At 39.8% G+C, this 24,098-nt stretch overlaps 1 protein-coding gene across 1 annotated transcript; it reads left to right on the top strand.

The window, feature by feature from the left end:
* The first annotated feature begins 3,685 nt into the window (after positions 1 to 3,685).
* klf12a (Kruppel like factor 12a) lies at positions 3,686 to 23,391 on the top strand. The gene is made up of 6 exons (XM_079462521.1): positions 3,686 to 3,872; positions 11,934 to 12,015; positions 12,986 to 13,532; positions 17,617 to 17,755; positions 21,566 to 21,723; positions 21,828 to 23,391. Exons 2-6 carry the CDS (start codon positions 11,950 to 11,952, stop codon positions 22,019 to 22,021), a joined length of 1,104 nt encoding a protein of 367 aa, XP_079318647.1. The 5' UTR covers positions 3,686 to 3,872; positions 11,934 to 11,949; the 3' UTR covers positions 22,022 to 23,391.
* Positions 23,392 to 24,098: the final 707 nt, after the last annotated feature.

The raw sequence follows: 24,098 nt of genomic DNA, 5'->3' as shown, positions 1-24,098 counted from the left end.
TGGGACAGGAAAAAAATGGGAAGAAAGACAGTTTAACAATGAATATGATTTAGATTTTGTTTGCTAGTGCATGTTTGTGTGTGAACACAACAGGAAAATGGAGGCTGTGGGAATAAGAGCAAGGAGGAAACACTTCCCTCAAGCACACATACTTTTACCACAAACGCACACACGCATTCCAACGTTCCCGCACACACTCCCTCCGCACGCATAAACTCCTCGGCCCCCTGCAGACTCGGTGGGGGGTGGTCAGTAAGGCTGACTTTGGCACTGGGAGCCTTAAAGAGTCTCACAACACTGAGAAATACATTATGTACGGATCCCCAAAAAACATATCAGACTTTGACAACGGAAAAAATACTGGAAAGCAAAACCACTGACAATGAAACCCTGAGGCAAATGCAAGGCTGAAAGGAACGAGAGGTCCAAAGTTTTTACATTTGTGGTAAATTGAGGAGAAGTCTGAATCGGGGCACTATGCAGTATGTTTCTTCTGTATAACACATAGGGGATAGAATTGATTTGTTCTGGGAGAGTTGCTTATTGATTCAGACGTGGTTATGAAGGTGATTCACATACTAAATGTTACTGAATGTAGAGTTGGGAGTCAGATCTTAGATCTGTAGTCAAATGTGATATAAAGATGTGCCTAGTGTAATCAATTACCGATAATACCACACAGTGTGTGCATGCTGCTAGTATTGTGTGTGTTGGTTATAACCGGATAAGTGTCAGGAGGGGGATAATGCTTCAGCACCAAACACAAAAATCCTTCTTAAATTACAAAAGCAACTCTTGCCATGCATGTTGTGAACACTGAGCTAAATTTCAACAAACCTCAGCACATCCTATTTGGCGATCATTCACTGATTCACGAAAGATCAAAGTATTGTCTGTCACTGTTCAACACAATGGTGTTTAAACAATCTGAAAGTCTTCTGTGCGGCTGCACTTTAGTTACTTCAGTGACTGCTTGGTTCATTCCTGAGCTTTGACAGCCTGTATCCAGCCTGCAGTTTGTTGCAATAAGCTGCACTATTTCACAGTGTTTCTCTTTTTTTGAAAAGATTAAAAGCAATCTGTCTTACACTAACTACATCCTGTATGTTTAGGTGACCATGATCTGCCTCTTTCGTATTCTCACAGCCTGGCTCAGCTGAAACAATATCAAAGTTTGTTTAGGTTAGTGTAGCGCAAGGGGACAGGGTTCATTTCATGCCAGCTACTCAGTCATCCTTTGTAACAAGGTCCAACTGGAATTCAAACACAAATCTGCACGTGCACAATAGCACCTGTACAAAATCTGTACACAACAGTACGTCCAAAAAGAGCACGTGGATAGTGGCTGAGATAGATGTGACTCCATGTCAATGTCTAAAATCTTCATATTAATGATCAGCGACTAATGATGTCCCATTTGAAAAAACAGACTACTTAAAGTGATAGTTCACCCAAAAATAACAATTCTGTCGTTATTTACTCACCCTCTTTCATTTCAAAACTCTATGAATTTCTTTCTTCTGCACAACCCAAAAGAAGATATTTTGAAGAATGTTGTTAACTGCTGTTCGGTTACCAACTTTTTTTCAAAATATCTTCTTTTGTGTTCTGCAGAAGAAAGTCATAAAGGTTTTGAATGACAATAGGGTGAGTAAATGATGACAGAATTAAACATTTTGGGGCGAACTATAACTTTAGCTCCCTTATAATAGTCAAAGTCAACAACCACTTTCAAATGACTTTATATTGGTTAGATATTTGCAAAACCCACTGACAAACATAAGGGGTGACTATTAATACTGATGTATGCATCAAATTAAAATCAGGAATATCTGGCCTGTACTTATTCTACATTTTTTTACGAAGATCCAAAAGTTTAATGAAGTATGGTAATATGTGAGACTTAAAAATATATTAGAACTTTTTTTAAATATATAAATGTAGTTTGCTTTTCCATGCTGGAACATGCTGGTTGCCCATTTTGCTAGTGAACAGCATGATTCTGCTGATCAATCAAACATTAACCATCATAGAAATCCATGCCGGTCTAAAATGGTCTTACACTGGGGGACTCATGAACACTTTGGTGCTGCTATGGTTTCTTCCTCTTTATTAAAGCTGTTTTAAGGTTAACAGCAACTGTTTGAGCAGTCAGGCATACGCTTGCCCTGGGCTTCACAATTAACATGCTCCACCGGCTCTTTTAGCAACCTGGCTAGCACTGTACATACACAGAGATTGCCAACCTCTTCAGATCTCTTTCAGTTTATCTCTTCATGTTGAGTACATGATTATATTTCCCATAATATTTTCAAACAACTCACTCAATGTGACTGAACTGACGTCACTCTGCTGTCCTTAGCTAGAATTATTTCTAGGGTGAGCAGCAGCATTTGTTTTCACAAGCCACCATACTAGCTTCTGCAGAACTCGGTAACCATGCATAATAGTTGAAAGGTTTTTTTCCATGCTGTTCTTTCTTTTTTCTCTCTTGATATCACGTCGCTTAGTGAACATAAGACCAAAGAAATCCATTTTTAGCGTTGCTAAGATCAAGCCAAAGTCAACAGTCCAAACATCTACTCACTGCAGTTTGAGTGATGTAAAATGAGCTGTGTTGTGAAGTCAAATGCAAAATCAGATAATGTCCTGTCAATCTTGTCACCTTGCACATTCCAACCTTCATTTAACACTTCAATTCTTGTGCTGCGCTTTACTGGAAAAACCACAACAAAACACACAGTGTTATCATATTTGTCATTTTACTTTCTCATTACAGCTTATTACAGTCAACTTTTCGTTCACTTTAACAGCCAAATAGTTGGATTGGAAAGGATGCTGTTAACAGCTTTGAGAGACAATATCAGAGCGAGGGGGTGGGAAGAGAGAAAGAGAGAGAGAGAGAGAGAGAGAGAGAGAGAGAGTCCTCCACCTCCTCTCACACCTCCACAAAAGCACAGGACCAACACAAGGTGGGAGAGCAGGTCGCTATGGCAACTGACGAGTGGCCTCCAAGGAGAGTCACACACATCCCCCAGACTTCCTCAATTAGGGCTCTCACACACACATATGCTAGGAGGGCTTCAGTGCTGCCTTTGGGTGGTTACAATTTCATTTTTTTAAATGTTCACCTACCTCATCTTGTTAAAGCGATATATTTGAGGTCTTATTGTATATCAGAGGTTACACAGATTGTTGACGCACTTGAGTGCATTTGTAATTGGTGACCAGGACACATACCCTTTCTATTGGCAGGTCAGTGACAAGCTGGGGCTTTTTAAATTGGCTCAGCACTGGCTCAGACGTGCTTTTTTTTTGTACAGTTTCGCTGTATAAGCAGGATATGCTCCTAAAGGTAATGTGGTTAGTACATTAGTTGACCAGTCATTTCTCCATCATTTAAATGATTCTGTGTCTTTCATCCTTTAGTTCAGTGGCTTCTCACTTCGAGTTGCTGTTTGCTTATCTACTTTCTTCGCCACTTTCTCCGATAAGAAAAGCTCAAATAAAGCAACTGTACCAACTCATTTAAATACAGAGTTTTTCTTTTTTTCTCACATACTTATACAGACACACACACGCCCACTCACACAAGCACACACACTCCTTGTCCTCTCGCCTGGCAGCCCAAGGGTCCACCCCCTCTCTTCATTCAGCCTGGTCATGTGACCTGAGCTGTGTGAGTAGAACAGCACTGTGTGAGCCATCCATTCATTTCCTCCTGAGAAACAGTCGGAGGAGGAGGCACCAGAGAGCAGGGGGTAACATCAGAAAGTGCGACAGAAGAAAATAAGATATTGTAGAAAAGAAAGATAAAGGGAAGCTGTGAGGATAGTGGCTCTCGCTGTCAAATACTGAGGTTGATAAACAAGGTCAGTACTGTCCAACATGTTTTTTCTTTAGGTTTGTCACTCTATAGATTTTTAGTTTGTTTTGACTATGGACCTGTCATATGTCAGCTTCAAGGTACAAATGTAAACGTGAGCACCTTAATAATTGTATCTATAAATAAACTGAAAATACCTTGAAAATACAGTTGCACTCAGTGTTAACATAATATACTGCATATATGTGTGTGTTTAAACATTAAACCTTCAACATGGTGATAAACAATAATCTGTATGTTGATTTGCTTTACGGACCTTGCTACTGTGGCACAAGTTTGGCCGTTTGTTTGACACTTTACATTTTTTGTTGGATTTGCCTACATGCATAATCTGTGGCTTCTGACTTTATGACCTAGATAATTTGGTCTGAATTCTAAGCACACATCAACTTAAATATATCATATTTTCACATGCTAGTTGATGTCATGGATCATTTTTTTGTCTTGCGTTTGTTTGAATTTGTTTATGCTGCCTCTCGCAGCCTGTTATCAATGCTACATGGATCCTTCTTTCATTTGTTTCATGCTTTTGCCAGAGCTGCTTCGAATGCCGACATATGTCTTTGAAACAATAATGCCTGATAAATTCAATCCAGTTTTATTTATATAGCACTTTTTACAAAGTTTCATTGTTTCGAGGCAGCTTTACAGGAAGAGGTATAATATATAAATGCGGTATGAATGTAGTCTACAGTAGTCCTGTAGCTTTGCTTTTAAGTTAAGGAAGTAGATCTGCTCTCCAACAACCATCTGTTGGTCTGATTTGACATGGCTGGTGTTGCCTCTCCATCTGCCAGAGGTTTCCCTCTCAGGTATGCAACATATTTCCAGCCAAAATGCTTATACTTTCAAAGCTCTTAAAAATGAATTTGAAATCAGTAAGAAAACCACATCACTATTCAAGTTACATAAGTATTTTTAGTATCTAAAAATACACAGCACCATCTGCACCGCAGAATAGAAACCGCACCTGAGAGTTCCTCCCAAGTGTCAATTAGTCTAGTGTCTATCGCGTCTACACCGGATGTGTCTCATTCTGCCGTTGCATAGAGAGGAAGTTCGGGGGTCACTGGGTCTCGTGTTTTTGGAAGCGTTTCTCCACCTGAAACATCAATAAAATAAGCAAACTTTCCCCTCGCTGTGGCCTTTAAATGACCTGGCGAGGCATCTCTAGCTGGTTCACCTCTGGAGGGGGGCGAGTTGTGTTGTTGTAGATGGCCTTTATGTTCACAAAGATAGCGAAAGAACTGGAGAGGTGCTGAAGGCTGAATGTGTGGGCTTTTGTGCAAACATGATCAGAATCGATAGTTTGAGGGGATGCTAAACAGGTGTGGAGAACGTTTTGTATAACAAGGTTTTGCGATCAATATTGTTTTTTAAATGTGAATTATTTTGTCAGGGTGAATGTAGTTGTGGGTTTTATAAGAAACATATTATGTTTAATGAGATGTAAAAGCAGTATATTGTTACTGTGGACACCCCAGTTTAGAAATGTTGTCACTTTAACAAATATTTGGAAATATTCATAAAAAATCTTTGAATCCTGGCAGATGTGAAAGGATCTCATGACAAAATAAAAAACCAGCAGGCTTAATCCAAAATCCCTGTTTGTTCATTGGTGAATCTTAACATTGTTTTCAATGAGACATAGCTGATTTTTCTTTCCTACGGGTGATCTTGAAACCGAAAAAAGGTGGATGGAAATGTAACTTCAAGTCAAAGATAAGCTCAACCTTTCGTCTTCAAACTTCCAAGCTGTTCGTGGTACAGGAATCCAGATGCTTGCACTTCAGACACCACCTACACCTACACATATGTGCACAAAGAATATCAGAGGAACCAAACCTCCTTTGTGACTCACCAGCCTGCAAAAATGTAAGGGTGGTTCCTGTACAGTACGGGAAACAGCGAGTATCCCTAGTGACTGCCTGGGCCATTAAACAGGGCTCTGCGTAACGCTTTAACTGGGGCCTGTAGCGGATGTACTTCCTGTGAACACTTGAACTGAACTTTGACCTCTAACCCTACGGTCGCTCCTGATGCGGCCAAAAGTGATAGGAAAAGTGAGAGAGCTTCATGTGGGATCTGTGACAGGTTAAAGGTCTGTCACATCTATGTAGTTGTGTTAACCCTCCCTGCTTCTCTCTACTTCTTTCCGTCTCTACTCTCAATCTATTTTTTGTTTTTATGTGCAACAGGACTTGGGTTCAAGTCCTGATGAAATATAGAAATGTTTACATACACTAAGGCTTGGCAAGCTTAGAGGTGAGGAAGACAGTGACCAAATTCTCAGTTTAAATCAAATGATCTGCAAAAGATCCATTGAAGCAGAAACCACTCGGGTCTAAAGGGGTGTGAACAGACATGCAGCTTCTGCTTACAGTAATTTACCCATGTTCACAGTCGCCATTTTTTCAACGCTTTCGACTTCAGCTGCAGCTGTGAGTTTTCCAGCTTCACGGAGGGCAGAGAAGGAAAAACAATTCTTACCCAGCCCTGTGTGAGCATGCACTGCTGGAGAACAAACACAGCTGCCTTGCTCATTACGAGCAGAGGCATCACAACACTCAGAGAAGAGTGGTAATACCATTCAGGACTTGTGCCTCAAGTGTATGTTAAGAGATGTGTGTTGATTTGTCAGAAACAACATCGTTTAGTCATGATTGTGGGCATTTTTGAAGAGCTCGGTAACAGTGATCACATCTTACCCAGTTTCCCCTCTCTTCCATTCTCTTCAGCAGGGTTACTCTTTGTATGATGTTGAGTCTCTTGGTGGATAGCGGTCACAGTAGTTAGCATGCTTGGTTACTTGCACTCACATTGCGCTTCAGGGGTTGAATCTTTTCTGGCACCGCTGTACAAGTGGCTCAGGCTTTCCCACAATGCTGAGGACAGCTGGGGCGATCGCTGCCCCCTGAGTCCACAAGATCTACTGGGAATGCGGGCAGATCTCTTCCAGCTGTGAACCATGCAAAACTTTAAACCACCTTATTAGGATTGGGCGATTACAACATTCACAATATATTGGTGATTTCATTGGCAATATGAGCAACCAGAAATGTAAATTCTTCCGCCATTTACTCACCCTCATGTCATTCCAAACCTGTACGACTTTCTTTTGTGGAAAAGAATGAAGATATTTTGATGAACATTGGTAACCAAACAACACTGGACCCCAATGACTTCCACACAAAAGCACTGAGACATTTCTCAAAATATCTTCTTTTGTGTTCCACAGAGGAAAGGAAGTCATACAGGTTATAAAGACATGAGGATGAGTAAATGATGAGAGAATTTTTGTTTTTGGTGAGCCTTGTAAGGGAGTGTTGAATGATTTACAGCTTCACTTAAAAATGTTTGATGTGGCGTAGGTAACTTTGATTCTTCACAAGACAACTCTCTGATGCAATTATTTCTCCTTGTAACCACTCAAAAATGTCTATTAAACAAATATTCATGCACCACTTACACAGACAACTGTTTCCTCTAAAATTGTTTCTCTCCAAATGTCAGCGATTCCTTTCTGTATATACTGTACATACTGCTCGAATCCGCAAGCAATCAGAGGTGTGAAGGCAGCAAGACAGAACCTCACAAAGTGCACAATGGAAGGCTCAGCGGAGTACAATAAACTCTAGCTCTAGACTCCAGCGATGGTCATTAATTATGATTTAGACCAGTTTCATTCCAAAAATGAGAGTCTGAGCGGCTGCCCTAACGGAAAATGGGAAGCGCCTCCACACAGTTACTGTGGATGATGGTTGGTTTTATTACTGTATGATTGGATTGGCTGAAGTCACTGTCTTGTACACACATGCTCCTGCTTTTTAAAGCTCTCATTCTTTAGTAACATATTCTTCACAAACTCCTCGCGATCGACGCCGCGCCGTTGTCCAATATTGCCTAATAACATGACCTTCACATATTGCGCAACCTGGTGTGTGCCAGACCTCAGATAATAAACAGTTTGACGGCATGCGGTTCAAAAGTTCAAGTCAAATTACACACATCTGTCTCACCCTGTCCAGCGGAACACCAGAGAGAGAGCTTCAGAGGTTTCTGGCCCGCTGTCTTCATGGAAGACAGCACAGCAAACCAGTCCAAGCTGTGACCGAGAGGCAATTTTTTTTTTTTTTACCTGATCTGGAAACAGTTTTGATTGCTAAGGTTGCGACCATCACCATTGTAAGAGGACGCCTCAAACTGGTCTTAGACCTGTAAAAACAGTTGTTCCACATACTTTGCACTCTGCATAGTCTTACAGCATTTAGTGCCATGGTAGAAAAGAGCAGATGAAGAAGAAATTACAGACAGGAAGACGGGAGAAAAAAATAACGTGTTGTGAAGATTTGCAGAGATGTTTGCGTAACAGGAAAAATAGCTTGAGACTTTTCAAACCGTGCAATCAAATTTGAGGTAACTTACTCTGAAAAATTATGTAAGATTATATTTATTTTCCACTATACAGTATGCGATACACGACCACACACTTGACGGAATTTTCACTCATAGACAAAAATACTTGACCTGCTGTCACCTATATGGCAAGAGGCAAGAAGGTCCCACATGAGGTCAGTAAATACTAACCTATGCACTGCTCATACTGACAGCTTTAAGCGGAGAGGTTCCAGGTCCCCCCTCAAATCAATAACAGATGTGTAAGTGAGCGTGTTCAGTCCTAGTTCCCTCTGAAGGCAAGTGGAAAATTCAGAAGTCTGATTTCAGGACCAAATTTGAGAAATCTGCAGGAGACATTCTGTAGTGTTTATTTATTTTAAAACCTGCGAGGGGCAGATGAATCTTCAGACAAAGCATTGATTGTGAAGTATATCCGCAAAAAAGCTCTCAAGGTTTTCATGCATCGACATCGTGTCTAACGTTTATTTTTGTAGTTGTAGTTCCAAAATCGCTCCACAGCTACGACAATTGAACACTGCTAGATGTGAGTGAAATGGGCCCTTACTGGTGATACTTTATCTACCTTTACGTAGAACTTCTTTCTGGCAACGGAAAATTGATAGAAAACATCATTTATGGCCCAGTTTTGTGGCAGGACATGTTCAGATGAAACTGATAAACACAGAGCGGTCAGTTACAATGACTGGAATGTTTAAATTTGCGTCCTCCTTGCTGTTCCTGGCATTGTTTAACTGCAATGCTCTGGCCAGTCAGTTCTTTAAAAGTTGCTGTTCTTTTACTCCAGTTGACTCAGATAGTGTGACAGGACACCTTTCCCGAACAATTCCTCGCACACGCATACACACACTGTCCTCTTCTCTCTTTCGGCTTTTCTTTCTTGGAAGTTTGACAATGACCTGGCTCTATCCGACAGAAGTTGTCCTGCCAAGGAAAATGAGCTCTGTTGAAATGGAAAGTCTGAAGTCACTCAGGGCTTCTTGGCAAGAGACAATTACGCAAAGCAGGAGGATCCAGAAGAAGTCTACTTCTTGGGGATGGATCCAGAGCTGTCCATGGATCTGCTCAGTTTTTCAGCACAGTTCATTTGAGAAAAAGAAAAAGTCTCATCCTGGATCTATATCCCAAAGCTTTGTGAATTAAAGCCCAGATGTGTCTGTTATCTACACAATGAGGAAGGAGAAAAGGGAAGAATGGAGATGTGGAAGATGTTTGTACAGAAGGCTTGAGGGCTGGTTATCAGCACCATGGCATTGGGCAGGAAGCAGCTCTGACCTGAGGTCCCTTTCTTATGAAACTGCCCAACAAGACCACTAAAGTGTCTTTTAGTTACTGATCTCTTGTCAGCGAGGACATTACAGATTGAAATAAGATAATGATGAAAGAATACCACCTGAGACAATAATCAAACCCAAAATACGTCTAATCCTGGAGTTCAGATACAAGTACCTTTATCAGATTACATTTTGGTCCACTTCCACATTAGGTTTCTTGCTTCCTACAGCCTACATAGGTGGCTGCCTTCTAAGGGAGTACCCTAAGTAATGGATCAGAACATACTTTAACCTTTATAATTTAGACCAAATCTTCAGAGCAGAAATAGAAAAGGAAAATATAAAATATGCCAAGCAATTAAACCCTTCTAACGGTTGCATCTGAGAACAAAACTCCATAGATGCTGTATGAGCTGTAACATACACACATCTGTGTAACGCAAAACTTCTCTTGCCCTGCCCTGTATACTCAGATATCAATACCTGGCTGTGGTAAACAACAACACTAACGTATAAGATTCCTCTGCCAGGAATTGCAATGATTTGTGCCATTACAGCAGGTTTAAGCATTGTATGTCCATAGCACTCAGGAGCTGAGATTTTAAGTGGGCCCAACCCATCGGGACCCCACCCATTTCCTCTAACTTCCTGTCTGCCAGGGATTACACATGAGCACACAGAAGTAAACTAACCAGGTCAACAGAAGCCAAAACAGTCAGCAGTTTCCAGCCTCTCTAATGAATCTGCAAGCGCTGCAGTAAGAGGAAGAAATCAGGTGATTTCCAGATAAAGTCCACCTCCTCCACTTATCAGTGCTGCTGAGCTACGAGAGTCAGACTAACCCCATGGCCTCCAATGAACAGGGGAGCATTCACACTTTTGCACCACTTCCGAAAGCTTAAATGCAAGTGTGTGAGCACATGGCTGCCTGTGTGCTTCTTTCATGAAATGGTGGTTGAAGTTAAACATTCAGCAAGTAGAATTTTTTGTAATATCTTGTGAAGGCAAGACTATGACTTAGACTATAGTGATATCACTAGATTTAGTTCATAATAGAATTTCTTGAGCAGGGGATTGTATATTCCTGCATGGCGTTTTGGAATACTTCATTCTGATTGGCCAGCCGTGACAGTTATCAGTTATTGCTCAAGTCATCCAGGTACTGCGAGTCATTTGGACATGTGCAGTTTAATATTACACATACATTAAATATAAATATGCCTTATTCAAAAAAACGGGATCATATATACAGTACATACAAGGCATTATATTGACAAATAATTCAACCAAATTGCGCGTGACTCTCATTTACCTTTGTGTCTTGCCTTCTAACACAAAGTAATTAGGTTTTCTCATAGAACTTCTGCATTCGTTACAAGTAAGCCTAATAAATTATTTAAAATCAATAATTCATGTTGTTATCGCAAAATAAACCCGAAACAAGTATAATCAGGATCTACTTGTAATGAAAGTGTCTTTGTATGATAAAATCTTGATTTGTGGGGATTGCTAGAGGATGATTCTCGGGTAGTAGTCCACAGTTATTCTTATATATTACAAGAATATGCTTTATTTAGTTAACTTAGTTAACGTGTTACAAAGGTTGTAGCTTTAAGGCTACATGTGTAGTAATTTTGAGTCCCATAGAGTGTTTTTAAGTGGCTGTGTGGGGATGTAAACAGAACTCTCTAATTGATAGTTAATGACCTGGCCCACACAGAGTCTGCATCTGCAGGTCTCAGCAAAAAAACAACGTATAAGCACAATCTCAACGCCCATCATTCATACAATTCTGCCTGGGCGTATTAATGACTTACAGGAGGACATTACGAACAAAAGCTTCTGTTCTCATCTTTGACGACAAGGATTTGATATATAGTAACTATAAGCATTACCGCAGAATGGCGCTGTTTGACTCAACGCCAGAAAGGATGTGATTCGACCGCAAAAATGAGGACCCAGGATGAGTGTGATATGGCTTTTATATTAAACAATAAACAAGAAGTTGTCATTGAGTAATCTTAGGATCGACTGAGTAAGATTGACTGGTATGTGTCATAAACAGCCTGTCTAAAATACTGAAACAACAGACGAGCATTTTGTTACATGAATCAGTACTCACTATGAATCAGACTCTATACATTTTTGACCTGAGAGATTCTGTTTATTAGCCTTACACTTAGTAACGCCCATATATGAACCATCGACAAATCCATGGCTGTAAGGTGTTTCCAGCGGTGTCATCAAAGCTATACCATCTGATTTCTTCATTCCTCACAGCAGCCGACTGAACAATCGTTTTAACACTTTGCGTAATTGAATTTAGTCTAACTTTTCTTTTCTGTTACACTTTGCAGTCACAGTGATATCAGGATGCTGATGCTGGATGGAATGCCAGCCCTGCCAGTTAAAATTGATCCTGCAGAGTCACAGAGGCGGGTAAGAGGTCATCTACAGTACAGTATGCCACAACTGAGTATGCACAGCATTCAGATTCCATGTTTGTAGGCAAGATCTGGGACTAGCTGACATTTTATATAAACAGGCCCTGAAATTAACACTTGCCAAGCACCAAATGCGAGTAAATTAACTTGCGTATGCTTTAACATATACACATGCTTTCCCCCAGCCCTAAAGCAATCTCTCCATTTCCCCGAATAACTAAACTAAACCCACGTTTGCTATCCTACATGGTGCACCCTGCTTAACCCATTTTTGTACTGTTTGTATCGTTGACGGGAGAGTTTGAGCGCAGGATGTGCGTGGGCCACGCAGCCCCGCTTTGAAGTGCGTTAAATCAACAGGCAGTGCAGACACTGAAACGTGTTTCTTGTTTGAGCGGGCTCAACGCCAGGCCACTTTTCTTGGAAATGCACCCCCGTCATTAAAGCTATCCACACCAGAAGCTATTCGGATTCTGAAAATTAGCCATAATGACTGGTAGCCCCCCATACATGGGGTTGGATGAAGGCCGGATGGGAGGGGAGGGACAAGGAGGTGAGAAAGGTTAAGCGTGAGCCTGGAGAGAGAGAAACTGGGTATAGATAACGTTTCAAAACATGTTCCATTTTGGCTGTACAGACTCCAAGTCAACCACAGTAAAACACAGGGGGGAATTTTTGGCTAGAAGTGATGCTGCCATCTGACCACTTTCTGTCCATGGTTTCATTGAGCCTGAGTGAGTGCTTCTGACATGTTTAACTGTAATGTTTTTTCAACTTGTAAATTCAAGATAACAGCTGAGTCAGTAAATGTCTGAAAGGCTGTTTTTACTTTTTTTCTTTTGTGATGTGACTATCCCATTTATTGATTTATAGTATATGGAAATATGTAGCTACTTTTGCTCATTTACACCATTTACAAAAAAGGTATTTAGTTAACTGATTCATTCATGTGTGTTGCCTTCCAGTCTCCTGTGATCCATGACTACACAGAGATGGGCGTGCTGGTGTTGAACCACAGATTTCGGGCAGAAGAAATGCGATTCCTATCTGACCCCTTTCAGACACAAACTGAGCCTGTGGATCTGTCCACGAACAAAGCCAGAACCTCCCCATCGCTTTCTGCTTCTTCATCTTTGTCCTCATCCCCCTCATCGTCCTCATCATCGATACGATTTTGTCCGCGGTCTCCTCCTCCCAGCAAGTCTGTGTTATCTTCATCACCATCATCATTATCTTTTTCCACTTCAGTCATAACCCCCGTTCCTCGTTTGAAGATGTCCCCATCCAGCCCTGGTCCACTGGTGGCATCTCCCCCATCCAGGAGTCTCAGGGGCCAGTCATTTTTGCACATACCCCAGCTGATGCCTCCATGCACCAGTGCCGTTCACCTCCACCCCCGCAGGTTGCCAGTGGTAGTGCAGCACATGCCTGTGGTCTACCCTGGGATGGGATCTTTGGGCAACAGCAGGCTAATGATGCCACTGCTTGAGGAAGACAGGATGCACAGAAAATGTAAGATTCGAATATTTTATTTTACAGAATTTTCATGTGGAATGCGGTGACAAAATGTTAAAAGTTGCTTTTTTCTGGTGCCTCAGCTGCCAGAATATGACCTTTTTATAGATTTTTTACAGTATCGTTAAGAAAGCACTAATGGGGTCTAAATGAAAGCACACACTGAATGACTCTGTTGAGGGCCTTTAAATAAGGTTAACAGTAAAGTGTAATGCAGTAAATCAATATTTTCTAAGTAGCGACAAGATGTAGTAAACATGTTAACATGACTTTAGTCGGGTATAATCACTATTCTGTTGTTTATGTGAAGTTATATTCAGTTATACAAGCTGTATGTACTTTATATTCACAAGGGTTGAAGTCAAATCATATCAGATTGAATTTCCAGCTAAATCATACGAGACAAAACATTTTTTTAAGCTTACTGTTGTGAATTGGGGTAAGGTAAGAAGACTGTTTTGAATATATACTTAATGATCGATTGTTCATTTGTATGTGTTTTTCACACTAAATCATGTTCAGTAAATAAGCATAATGAATTATTATGTTAGACTGCCATAACAATCTAACATATTTAACAGATGTTAATATGAAAAAAAACCAGATGACAAACAACCTCATATGTTCCTGTAGCTCAGTGGTAAGAGCATTGCAAGGTCTGTGGGTTTGATCCCAGGGGATGGCACATACCTATGTATAAATCTTTACGATAATGCATTTGGATAAAAGCGTCTGCCAAACGTAAAACATTTGAATATGTGACCCTGGACAACAAAACCAGTCTTTTGGGTCAATTTGAGAATGAGATGTTTGCATCGACTGAAAGCTGAATAATTAAAGCTTTTTCTTGATATATGATTGATATATGGGGATATGGCAATATCTGGTGGTGATGCAGTAAACTCTGGAATCAAAGGGAGCAAAGAAATCTAAATATTGAGACAATTGCCATTGAAGTAGTTAATCAAAGGAACCGTTGCAGGCCATACACTCACAAGAATTACCTTTTTATATATTTCGGTTTGAAAATGTACAAAATATCTTAATGGAACATGATCTTTACTTAATATCCTAATGATTTTTGGCATAAAAGAAAAATAGATCATTTTGACCCACACAATGTATTTTTGGCTTTTACAAAAAATGTTCCCTTTCTACTTAAGACTGGTTTTGGGTTTACAAAACATGCGCATACAGTATGAAGCGATCCTAGCATTTTTGTAAAGTAAAATGATTTGGTTTTCATGCCACACCTCACTTGTAAATTTGCAGTTTATTTCTATGATTTAACATTTTATACTGTATTTCAGAACAACGTGAAATGTCTGTAAAAAACAGTAAAATTCTATGAAATTACAGTGCTCTCTTCTGAATACTCATCCCCTGTGTACTCAAGTACTCAGCCCTTCAGAATGACTGCGCTAGGGATGCTCACGTTCAAATGGATTTCCTTCAAAGCCCTTCGTGAGTCCAATTAGAATTGATTTATTGTTCTAATTCACAGTATCATGGAGAGAGAGAGGAAGAACCCACTCTTTCCTCCTCGCATGCGACGCCTTTCATACTCTTCCTTTCACCGGCTGTCTCCCTCCCTCTCAGTAGGTGGACAGCAGTGTTTTTAAAAGCCTGTCTTTGAGTTCCCGTGTTCCTGGCAGGGTCATTGACAGAGCCCAGAGCTTGGCTGTGTGTTAGACAGACTCAGCTCTTATAAGTGCAGTTCCATTGTGCTCGCCTCTTTATATTCCTCAAAACAGGCAGCAGCCAACATCCCCACAGGAAGTAGATGCTACATCAAAAAATGCTGCTCAGCTAAACAAGGGCACCTGGGTTTATAAGTGACAGAGTGCACCGAACACAATAGCAGCTGCGGCGAGAGGCAGGGTTAAAGAGAAATGGTTAGAAGACGAAAATAACCTTACATGAGAGGGTAGCGCATCAATTGTCTGTTTAAAAACAGTGCTTTTGGCCTGTCAGAGGACGTGACTATCTTGACTACATTTAACAATTAAAATCATTAAAGAAAGAAATCAAATTAATCTTAAATGTCTTTTTTATGCTTTACCGTTATTGACAAGAAGTTTTATCATTTGGACTCTTCACATTTACAATTGACATACTGGAAGTACATCACTGTACATCATGACAAGAAGGCAATTTAATAATGTCATTTATTTTTCCTTAATGTATACAAATTTTGTTTTGAATTTTTTTTATAAAATGTTTGTCTTAGTTTTTAAATGTTTTATCAATGACAGGAGGTGTTTGGTTCAAAGCTGAGAGATTTTCATGTATTTTTTCATATACTACCCCCTGCCATTTCTAAACACTTAAACACATAAACTCATACACAAAACCTTTTCCTGAACGAGGAAAACGTGCCTGCCTTTGGGCAAGAGTGCTGCTTCTACTGTGCTCTTAGGACAGCAAGGCTTTCCTTTCATTCTTTTAGTTATTTCTCATCCTGTTTCCTCCGGGGGTAGGAATAGACACAGAGGTTAGAAATGTTGAATGTCATATAAGTCTCTCTTCGTCTTTTATTAGTGTGTATGTGTGTGTGTGTCTTGTGTCTTTTAAGCTGACCAGTCAAAGAAAGGCATTTATCTACATCAGCACACAGCGTATGTGTGTGTGCAAACAAGCAGGTCAACACATAATTAGACTTGTGCAGTTCACACTTTCATGATCCAATTTCAGTTCATTAAAAACATTCAAGATTCACGCACTGAGACCAGCCCCCTATCTTGAGGGTCTGTGCCCTTATGCTCTGCAGTCTCTCGTGAGGTATCCATGGCAACAAGGAAGGACATAGGATGACATGAATGCAACAGAGATTAGAAATGGCAACAAACAAATTAATAAAAACATAACTTTACACAAATAGAATAGTTCATATTTGGACGTTCATTGTCATTAGACAATGCATCAGTGCCATCGCCATAGACACATATAGTAGAGCCACAGACCAAACCACTTCGCACCAACCATTTCCCATCAAAGATCAGCATTGCACAGATGGCATTTATTTAGGTCAAAGAGCCATTATTCTAGTTTGAGCCAGAAAAATATTATTTTATATAACTTCTTTCAACAACTTACTAATAAACTTGATGTATGTCCACATACCACAGTCTTACTAATAATCCCTGGGGATAAATTGTTATTTTACTTTGATTAGATAGCATGTCCACAGACAACTCAGAAACAGTGAAACAAACAAACATGCATACATCTGGGGCTCCAAAAAATATTTCCATTGCTTATAACAATAAACAATTTATGCTAGAGGTTACCATTATGCCATTATGACTTAATTATATCTTACATAGAACGATTAAAAAAGTTCCTATTGATACTCATAAGAAATTGAATATGTGTCTTCTGACTTTACATTAGGTATGGTCGACTTCTTGAAATGCATGTCTGACATCAGAAGTACTGTGAGGACGTTTCGAAAGCATAATGAGCTCTGCTCTCGAGCATTGGCGCCCCCAGAAAATTTGAATAGAGGTGGCCACTAGGAGGCTACAGCAAAATCTTGGGTGGCACCAAAAACAAACAAAAATGTTTAATGTAACAATATGAATGTAATGCAGTCCGTAACCTTTTTTGGTAAAACATTTTCCAAAATAAATTTGTGCGTGTGAAGATGCAGCCGGTGGCAGATCGTTTGGCACTTGCACTGACAGAGCAGTCAAAGACCGACGCAATATTAGAGGGGGAGGCAGTTTTTGTTTTTGTGGCTGCGTGGGTGTTGAATTTTATTTCACTTCACGAAATATTGTGAATTTACATTATGTATTCAAATTAATAGTACCCATTGCAAAATCACACTAGGGGTGGCCATGGGGTGGCCAGAGTTTATACAGGGGTGGCCGTGGCCGTTGTTTAGCCTCATAGGTTATACCAAACTACATTGTACAATTTCATGTGGTATCAGGAATTGTTTGGCATGTGCAGTAAAATTAAACCGAAACAGTTGTTTAAATTTGCATGTTTGTGAGAAATGTCTAAGACTAACATGCATATAAAGATTTGGCACATGATACATATTCATCTCCTCCACCCTTGTGTTTATATGCAGTCACACAGCGAATCGCAGATGGACTGTCACCACGGCGGTCTTTGAGTGACAGCGAGGATGATGACCTGCCCAACGTGACCTTGGAGAGTGTGAATGAAACAGGCTCCACCGCCCTGACCATCGCCCGCGCTGTGCAAGAGTACGAACATAATTACTCTCAATATCCTTAACAGCCTTTAACAGGGTGGGCAATTCAGGTTCTGAAGAGTCATTGTCCTGCAGAGTTTAGCTCCAATACCACTGCATGGCATTTGCAAGCAATCCTTGAAAATCCAACATTGATGTTTTTAACGATTAAATGTTGGTAAAGGCTGAGACACCAGACGAGCCACAGGTTTCCAACCACTTTTTTAGCCTCATAGGTTATACCAAACTACATTGTACAAATTCATTTGGTATCAGGAATTATTTGGCATCTGCAGTATAATTACACCGAAACAGTTGTTAAGATTTGTATGTTTGTGAGAAATGTCTAAGACTAACATGCATATAAAAATGTGGCATATGATACATATATCTCCTCCGCCCTTGTGTTTATGACATTTGCATGCAATCCTTGTTAATCCCTGTATTCCATGTAAATGATAAATGTTACAAAAAGACGTGCTCAAATTTGTTGGTACAATTTTCTCTGAAATAACTTGAAACTGACAAAAGTAATTGACATCCACCATTGTTTATTCCATATTTAATAGAAATCAGACTTTGATTTTTTTTATTCAACGTATTGTAAATAATAAAACTGATGAAAATGTCATGGACAAAATGATTGGACCCCTAACATAATATTTTGTTGCAAAACCTATAGAGGTGATCACTGCAAGCAAACGTTTTCTGAAGCTCTCAATGAGACTTCTGCACCTGTTAACAGGTAGTTTGGCCCACTCTTAATGAGCTAACTGCTCCAGCTGTCTCGGGTTTGTGGGTGCTTTCTCCAGACTGCAAGTTTCAGCTCTTTCCATAGATGTTTGATAGGCATCAGATCAGGACTCATAGAAGGCCGCTTCAGAATAGTCCAATGTTTTGTTCTTATTCATTCTTGGGTGATTTTAGCTTTGTGTTTTGGGTCATTAGATTTAGGACCCATCACCTGCGACTGAGACAGAGCTTTCAGACGCTGGACGTTTCGCTCCAGAATGCCTTGATACTCTTGAAATGTCATTGTGCCCTGAACAGAACAGATTCAAGGCACCCTGTGCCAGATGCAGCAAAGCAGCCCCAAAACATAACCGAGCCTCCTTCATGTTTCACTGTAGGTATGGTGTTCACTTCTTTGAAAGCTTGATTTTTTTTCATCTGTGAACATAGACCTGAGGTGACTTGCCAAAGAGCTCCATTTCTGACTCATCTGTCCAAAGGACATTTCCCCGAAGGAATGTGGCTTTCAATATGAGTTTGAGCAAATTCCAGTCTGGCTTTTTTATGTTTTTCTTTCAAAAGTTCCTGGGTCTTGCGCGAAATGCGACGGGTGGTGCGATCAGAAACTGACGTACCTTCACCTTGTATCTGTTTGGCAGTTATCCTTGGTTCTTTTTCTACCATCCTTCCGTTCAATCTGGGGTCGACTTTCCTCTTGCGGCTGCTTGCCCAGGGGGGGTTATTGCTACAATTCCATGAACCTTAAACTTCTTAATAATATTTGCAACTATTGTCACAGGAACATCAAGCTGCTTGGAGATGGTCTTGTAGCCTTTACCTTTACCATGCTTGTCTGTTATTTTCTTTCTGAGCTCCTCAGACAACTCTATCCTTTGCTTTCTCTGGTCCATGTTCAGTGTGGGGAACTCAATGATACCAAACAGCACCGTGACTACTTTTCTCCGTTTAATTAGGCCGAATGACTGATGACAAGATTGGATACATGTCTGATACTAATGCAAGAAACGTTTTATTTTGAAATAACACTATAATCCAATTATGAATGATCTTTTCTAAGGGTGTCCAGGCCATTTTAGAATATCTTTGTAGAATAAGCAATAATTCATCTCTTTCCACAGCTTCTTTGCTTTATTCTTTGACGTACCAAAGGCATGCAGTTATACATGATACAATAGCTTTTAATTTTATCACTCTTCAGGAGGAATGTAGCATTATTCTAATGAGCTGTAAGGGTACCAACAAATTTGAGCATGTATATACATAATGATAATAAATATAGGGTACAAGCAGCCTACCATAATCAGAATAGCTAGATGAGGAGGGCTGGACTTGCGAGCCCTTGGGTACTGGGTTCAGGTAAGGATAGAGGCAAACAGCTGGCAGTGCTGTGTAAATGTGTCTGGACAGGATGTAGGTGACAGTATGTTTTATACTAAGGTGAAAATAAGTGTAAATGACAGTCTGAGAAAGATGTCCCGGATGGCCTTTTGAATTGGATATAGCCATTCAGTTAGTGTAAACTCTTTATATATAGCCTATATTAGAGGTTCTCAAACTGGGGGCCACCCATGGGTGCCAAGATGGATCCAGGGGTCCCCAGATTTTGTGGCATTTTATGAAATATAGAAATGTATCAGTACCATCATTTTTACATTATACTCTTTTATAAACTGATCTCTAAAGAGTGATGCCCTGCACGTCACCAGCACTGGAAAGCCCCTCTAGTATTCTCCAATGGGAAACGTACAAACAAAAGACGGAACATAAATGGCTGTGCTGAGTTTAGTCTGATGGAAGCTGCTGTTTCCCTCTCCGATTCTTTCTTGTGGCTCTTGTTGACAACAGTCTAACATACAGGCTCCTACTGTAAAACAGACTAGCTGCAGTTCCTCTGACCTTAAATTCCACGCTTCATGTAGGCACTATGGAAAATAGTGACAGCATTTTAGAAAATCTAGATATAATTTAAGGGGGAAGGAAAGTGCTAGGATGTGTTCTTTATTTTCCTCTTTGGGCCCCTGAACGTGATGGAGTGTGCCAAAAGCTTCAGGTGCACTCCCTACTCGGACGCATACACAAATACTGACACCCTGCACTCCTGCGGCCCAATAGAAACAGGAAGTGGCTCTGTGGGGGGTTTAAATGCCTCCTCTTCAACCCAGTAAACACTCCCAGTAATAAAAAAGTCCACATACAGTAGGGATGTTTGTGTGTAGATATTGTTCATATGTCTATGCACTGTAAGTAATTTAAGTAGAAAAGTTTCAACATTTGTGTATGTAAAATATACTAAACAGAAAAAAACTGCTACAACTTAGATTTATAGTAATTTGGTCGATTTCATTTGAATTAACAATGGTTTTAACACAGTGCATAATCATTACAATAATAACATGAATAGTTTTTATTTTTATTTTTTAAAATGGTTAAAAACTGTTTCAACACAGCTCATAAAAATTTTAATAGCATGGAGGAAAATGAATAATAGTACCACCAAAAGGCTGCCACGGATCCTTCTGTTAACTTAAGCACTCTCTGGTGGCCACTTACAAAGTAAAACATTTATTGTAATTTGGTTGGTTACAAATAGGGGGTATCAAATTAAATGTTTTTTAGTTTGACCTGCAGTATTCAAATGGTAAAAAAATAGTTTCAATAACAATAGCTCATAAAATGTACAATAACATGAATAAAACTTAACAATAGTTTTTGCTAGATTTTTATGCAAATCAAACTAAAGTTTGGTATTAACAAAGAGCTTTATTTTTTAAAACATTTCATTTGAAACACAGTGGGTGGCTGCCATCGATCTTTCTATTAACATAAGCACTCTCTAGTGGCCACTTGAAGTATTACATTTATCGTCAATTTGGTCGGTTTTATTTTGATAAAAAATTGTTTCATCACATTTCTTTAAATACGACAACAGGGATACAATTTGATTTAGAAAAATGTTGTTTGTTTGATTTTTGCAGTTTTCCTCCATTGTTTATGAAAAATGCAAGTCTGCTGAAGAAATGCATGATAACCTTTATTGTTTCACTAAATACATTACTTCCTCTCCTTACAGTTCCTTGTTGCCATTTGGTTTTGAAAGTCTCCGAAGGCCCAGGCCCTCAGAATCACCAGACTCGAAGAGAAGACGCATCCACAGGTGTGAGTTTGAAGGCTGCAATAAGGTGTACACAAAAAGCTCTCATCTAAAAGCTCACCGACGCACACACACAGGTAAGTCTTTCAACATTGACCTTTGAACCCACTTTATTGTTTAGGCCCTTGAGAATAGATGTATTTTTATATCAGGTCATGACCTTTCATATCTCTTTTCTCAGGTGAAAAGCCATACAAGTGTACATGGGATAACTGCACGTGGAAGTTTGCACGCTCGGACGAGCTGACGCGACATTACCGTAAACACACAGGCGTTAAACCGTTCAAATGCAGCGACTGTGACCGCAGCTTCTCCCGTTCTGATCACCTCGCTCTCCACCGCCGCAGACACGCTCCGCAGACATGCTTAGTGTGATAGATACATTTCATGGACAAACAGACAGACAGAGCTGGACTCTATCTGTCAGTGTTGAAGAAGGTCCGGATTCTTTTCCTGCACCAACAATAAATAGGTGAAAGAAAAGGACGGCAGGAAAGAGATAACAGGGATGGAGGGGTTGATATGAAGTGTGTGTGTGTGTGTGTGTGTGTGTGTGTGTGTGTGTGTGTGTGTGTGTGTGTGTGTGTGTGTGTGCGTGTGTGCGTGTGTGCGTGTGTGCGTGTGTGCGTGTGTGCGTGTGTGCGCGTGTGCGCGTGTGTTATGATCATTCATTAGCATTTAAAGTATCTATCTTTCCCTCATATGTTTATTTTCAGCACTTTTTTGTGAGGTTTATTCCAATCAACATACTGTAAAGGTCAGTAAAGATGACAATTTATACTGACCATTGTAAGTGCTGGAGTCGATTAATGTATTATAAAAGCCATGTGCTGTTACAAATGTATCTTATCCTTAAGATCCTCTTCAGGTTTACTTAGGGATCCACCAGCCTCATGGAATTGAAGTTATTTCACACCAGTCTGTAAAGTATTTTCATAAGAAGAATCGTTTCTCGTGGTTCTTTTTGCCTGAAAGGTAATGCAGAGCATTGAAATCTATTCTGTGAGCAGAGTTTGGTTATGCATTTGGCGAATAATAGTAACTTTGATACAAAATTAAAATTTTGCAGGGTAATGATGGCATGGCTGCAGGTATACAGCAAAGTCTCACTCTGTAGAGCAAAGTACAACTCAGATTCATTTCAAAGAATGCAACAAAGAAAAGGAGACATTCATGTGCACAAATTATAGTTATTAAGGTCATATTTTAGCTTCAAACTCTGCATGGGCTCCAGTTATCACTTTATTATGAAAGCTGATGGGGTTGTGCCATCGTGTTTGAATGTGAAGAGAAGGCCATATTCCATTAATATACCTGTAGTGTTCTGTCTTCTAAGCAGTCGCTATTTGCGAGAGAGAAGTTGTCTCACAACTTGTCCTGGCATCATTTGTGCACAAAACTAGTGTAGCATATGTCTGTATAGGCTTCAACATGTGGTATATCATTTTGTATCATTGTATTGTATGTCATATATTTGTTCTGTATTCTAAGATTTTGCAGCCTTATGTCCATAAATATGTGATGCCAAAATTGATAGTATTTTACAGGGATACCAAATGACTAATAATCATGAGTGTAAATGATCGTCAAATGGGCATTCCTTTTATTTAATCTTCTACAATGATGTATCTGTAAATGATGTTATGGTAAATGTATCATTTTTATATGGATTTAACTGTGAATTTATACATAAATACAGTATATGTTAGATTATCGCATGAATAAAGGCACCGATTTGTATGTTCAAAACATGTGTAACTTTTAAGGCCTTACCATCAGAACCCCAGAATGTGCCTTTGTGATGAAACAAGCAGAAATGGAATAGAATTTAAATGAATCTAGGGTTTTATCCTTCAACAATGAGTGTAGAGGCTGTTTGCCGCATGAGATCAACACCTTAATTAGAAAACAATGAGAACTGTGGAGTTAACATTTCTAAGCCATTTTTGCAATAGCTTTTTACTATTTTTACTAGTTGACTATATTGTCAAGTCAACTTTATTTATATAGCGCTTTTTACAATTTTCAAATTGACATAAGCAAAACATATAAAGTTATACAAGTAAAAACAAAATAAAGGTGAAAACACAGAAGACAGACACACACACAAAACATTCCACACAACATGCACACGCACCAACACATCCTTCTTTATCCAGCTCTATCATTGCAGCTCTTGTCAGGTTGCCTCTTCCCCTTCTCCGCGCTACCATCAGGTCTGGGCATGAACTGCATCCTGCCTGCTGTGGTAACCTTGGAACAATGAGACAAGACTGGCTGAGAGTAGAGTACTGTTCTGCACTCTTTGATGCAACACGTACATCAGGTGTTATTGGAAGTGTTCCTGGTTCCGGTTGATCGAACTAATGCAGCATAAACCTTCAGAGGATTTATATTATGGTAGTGTAGTGTATGCAAGGATAAAAAGGTGCGTCTTTAGTCTAGATTTAAA

This window comes from Barbatula barbatula (assembly GCF_947034865.1).
Source record: "Barbatula barbatula genome assembly, chromosome: 8".
NCBI classification, from domain to species: domain Eukaryota; kingdom Metazoa; phylum Chordata; class Actinopteri; order Cypriniformes; family Nemacheilidae; genus Barbatula; species Barbatula barbatula.
The sequence above is the reverse complement of the archived record's forward strand: the minus strand, read 5'-3'. Positions and strand labels throughout refer to the sequence as shown.

Bases quoted from the DNA above. Each gene is read 5' to 3' on its own strand.
- klf12a (XM_079462521.1), top strand. From the start codon at position 11,950: ATGCTGATGCTGGATGGAATGCCAGCCCTGCCAGTTAAAATTGATCCT. The intron at 12,016-12,985 runs GTAAGAGGTCAT...GTTGCCTTCCAG, and splicing joins CTGCAGAGTCACAGAGGCGG to TCTCCTGTGATCCATGACTA. The intron at 17,756-21,565 runs GTACGAACATAA...CTCTCCTTACAG, and splicing joins ATCGCCCGCGCTGTGCAAGA to TTCCTTGTTGCCATTTGGTT.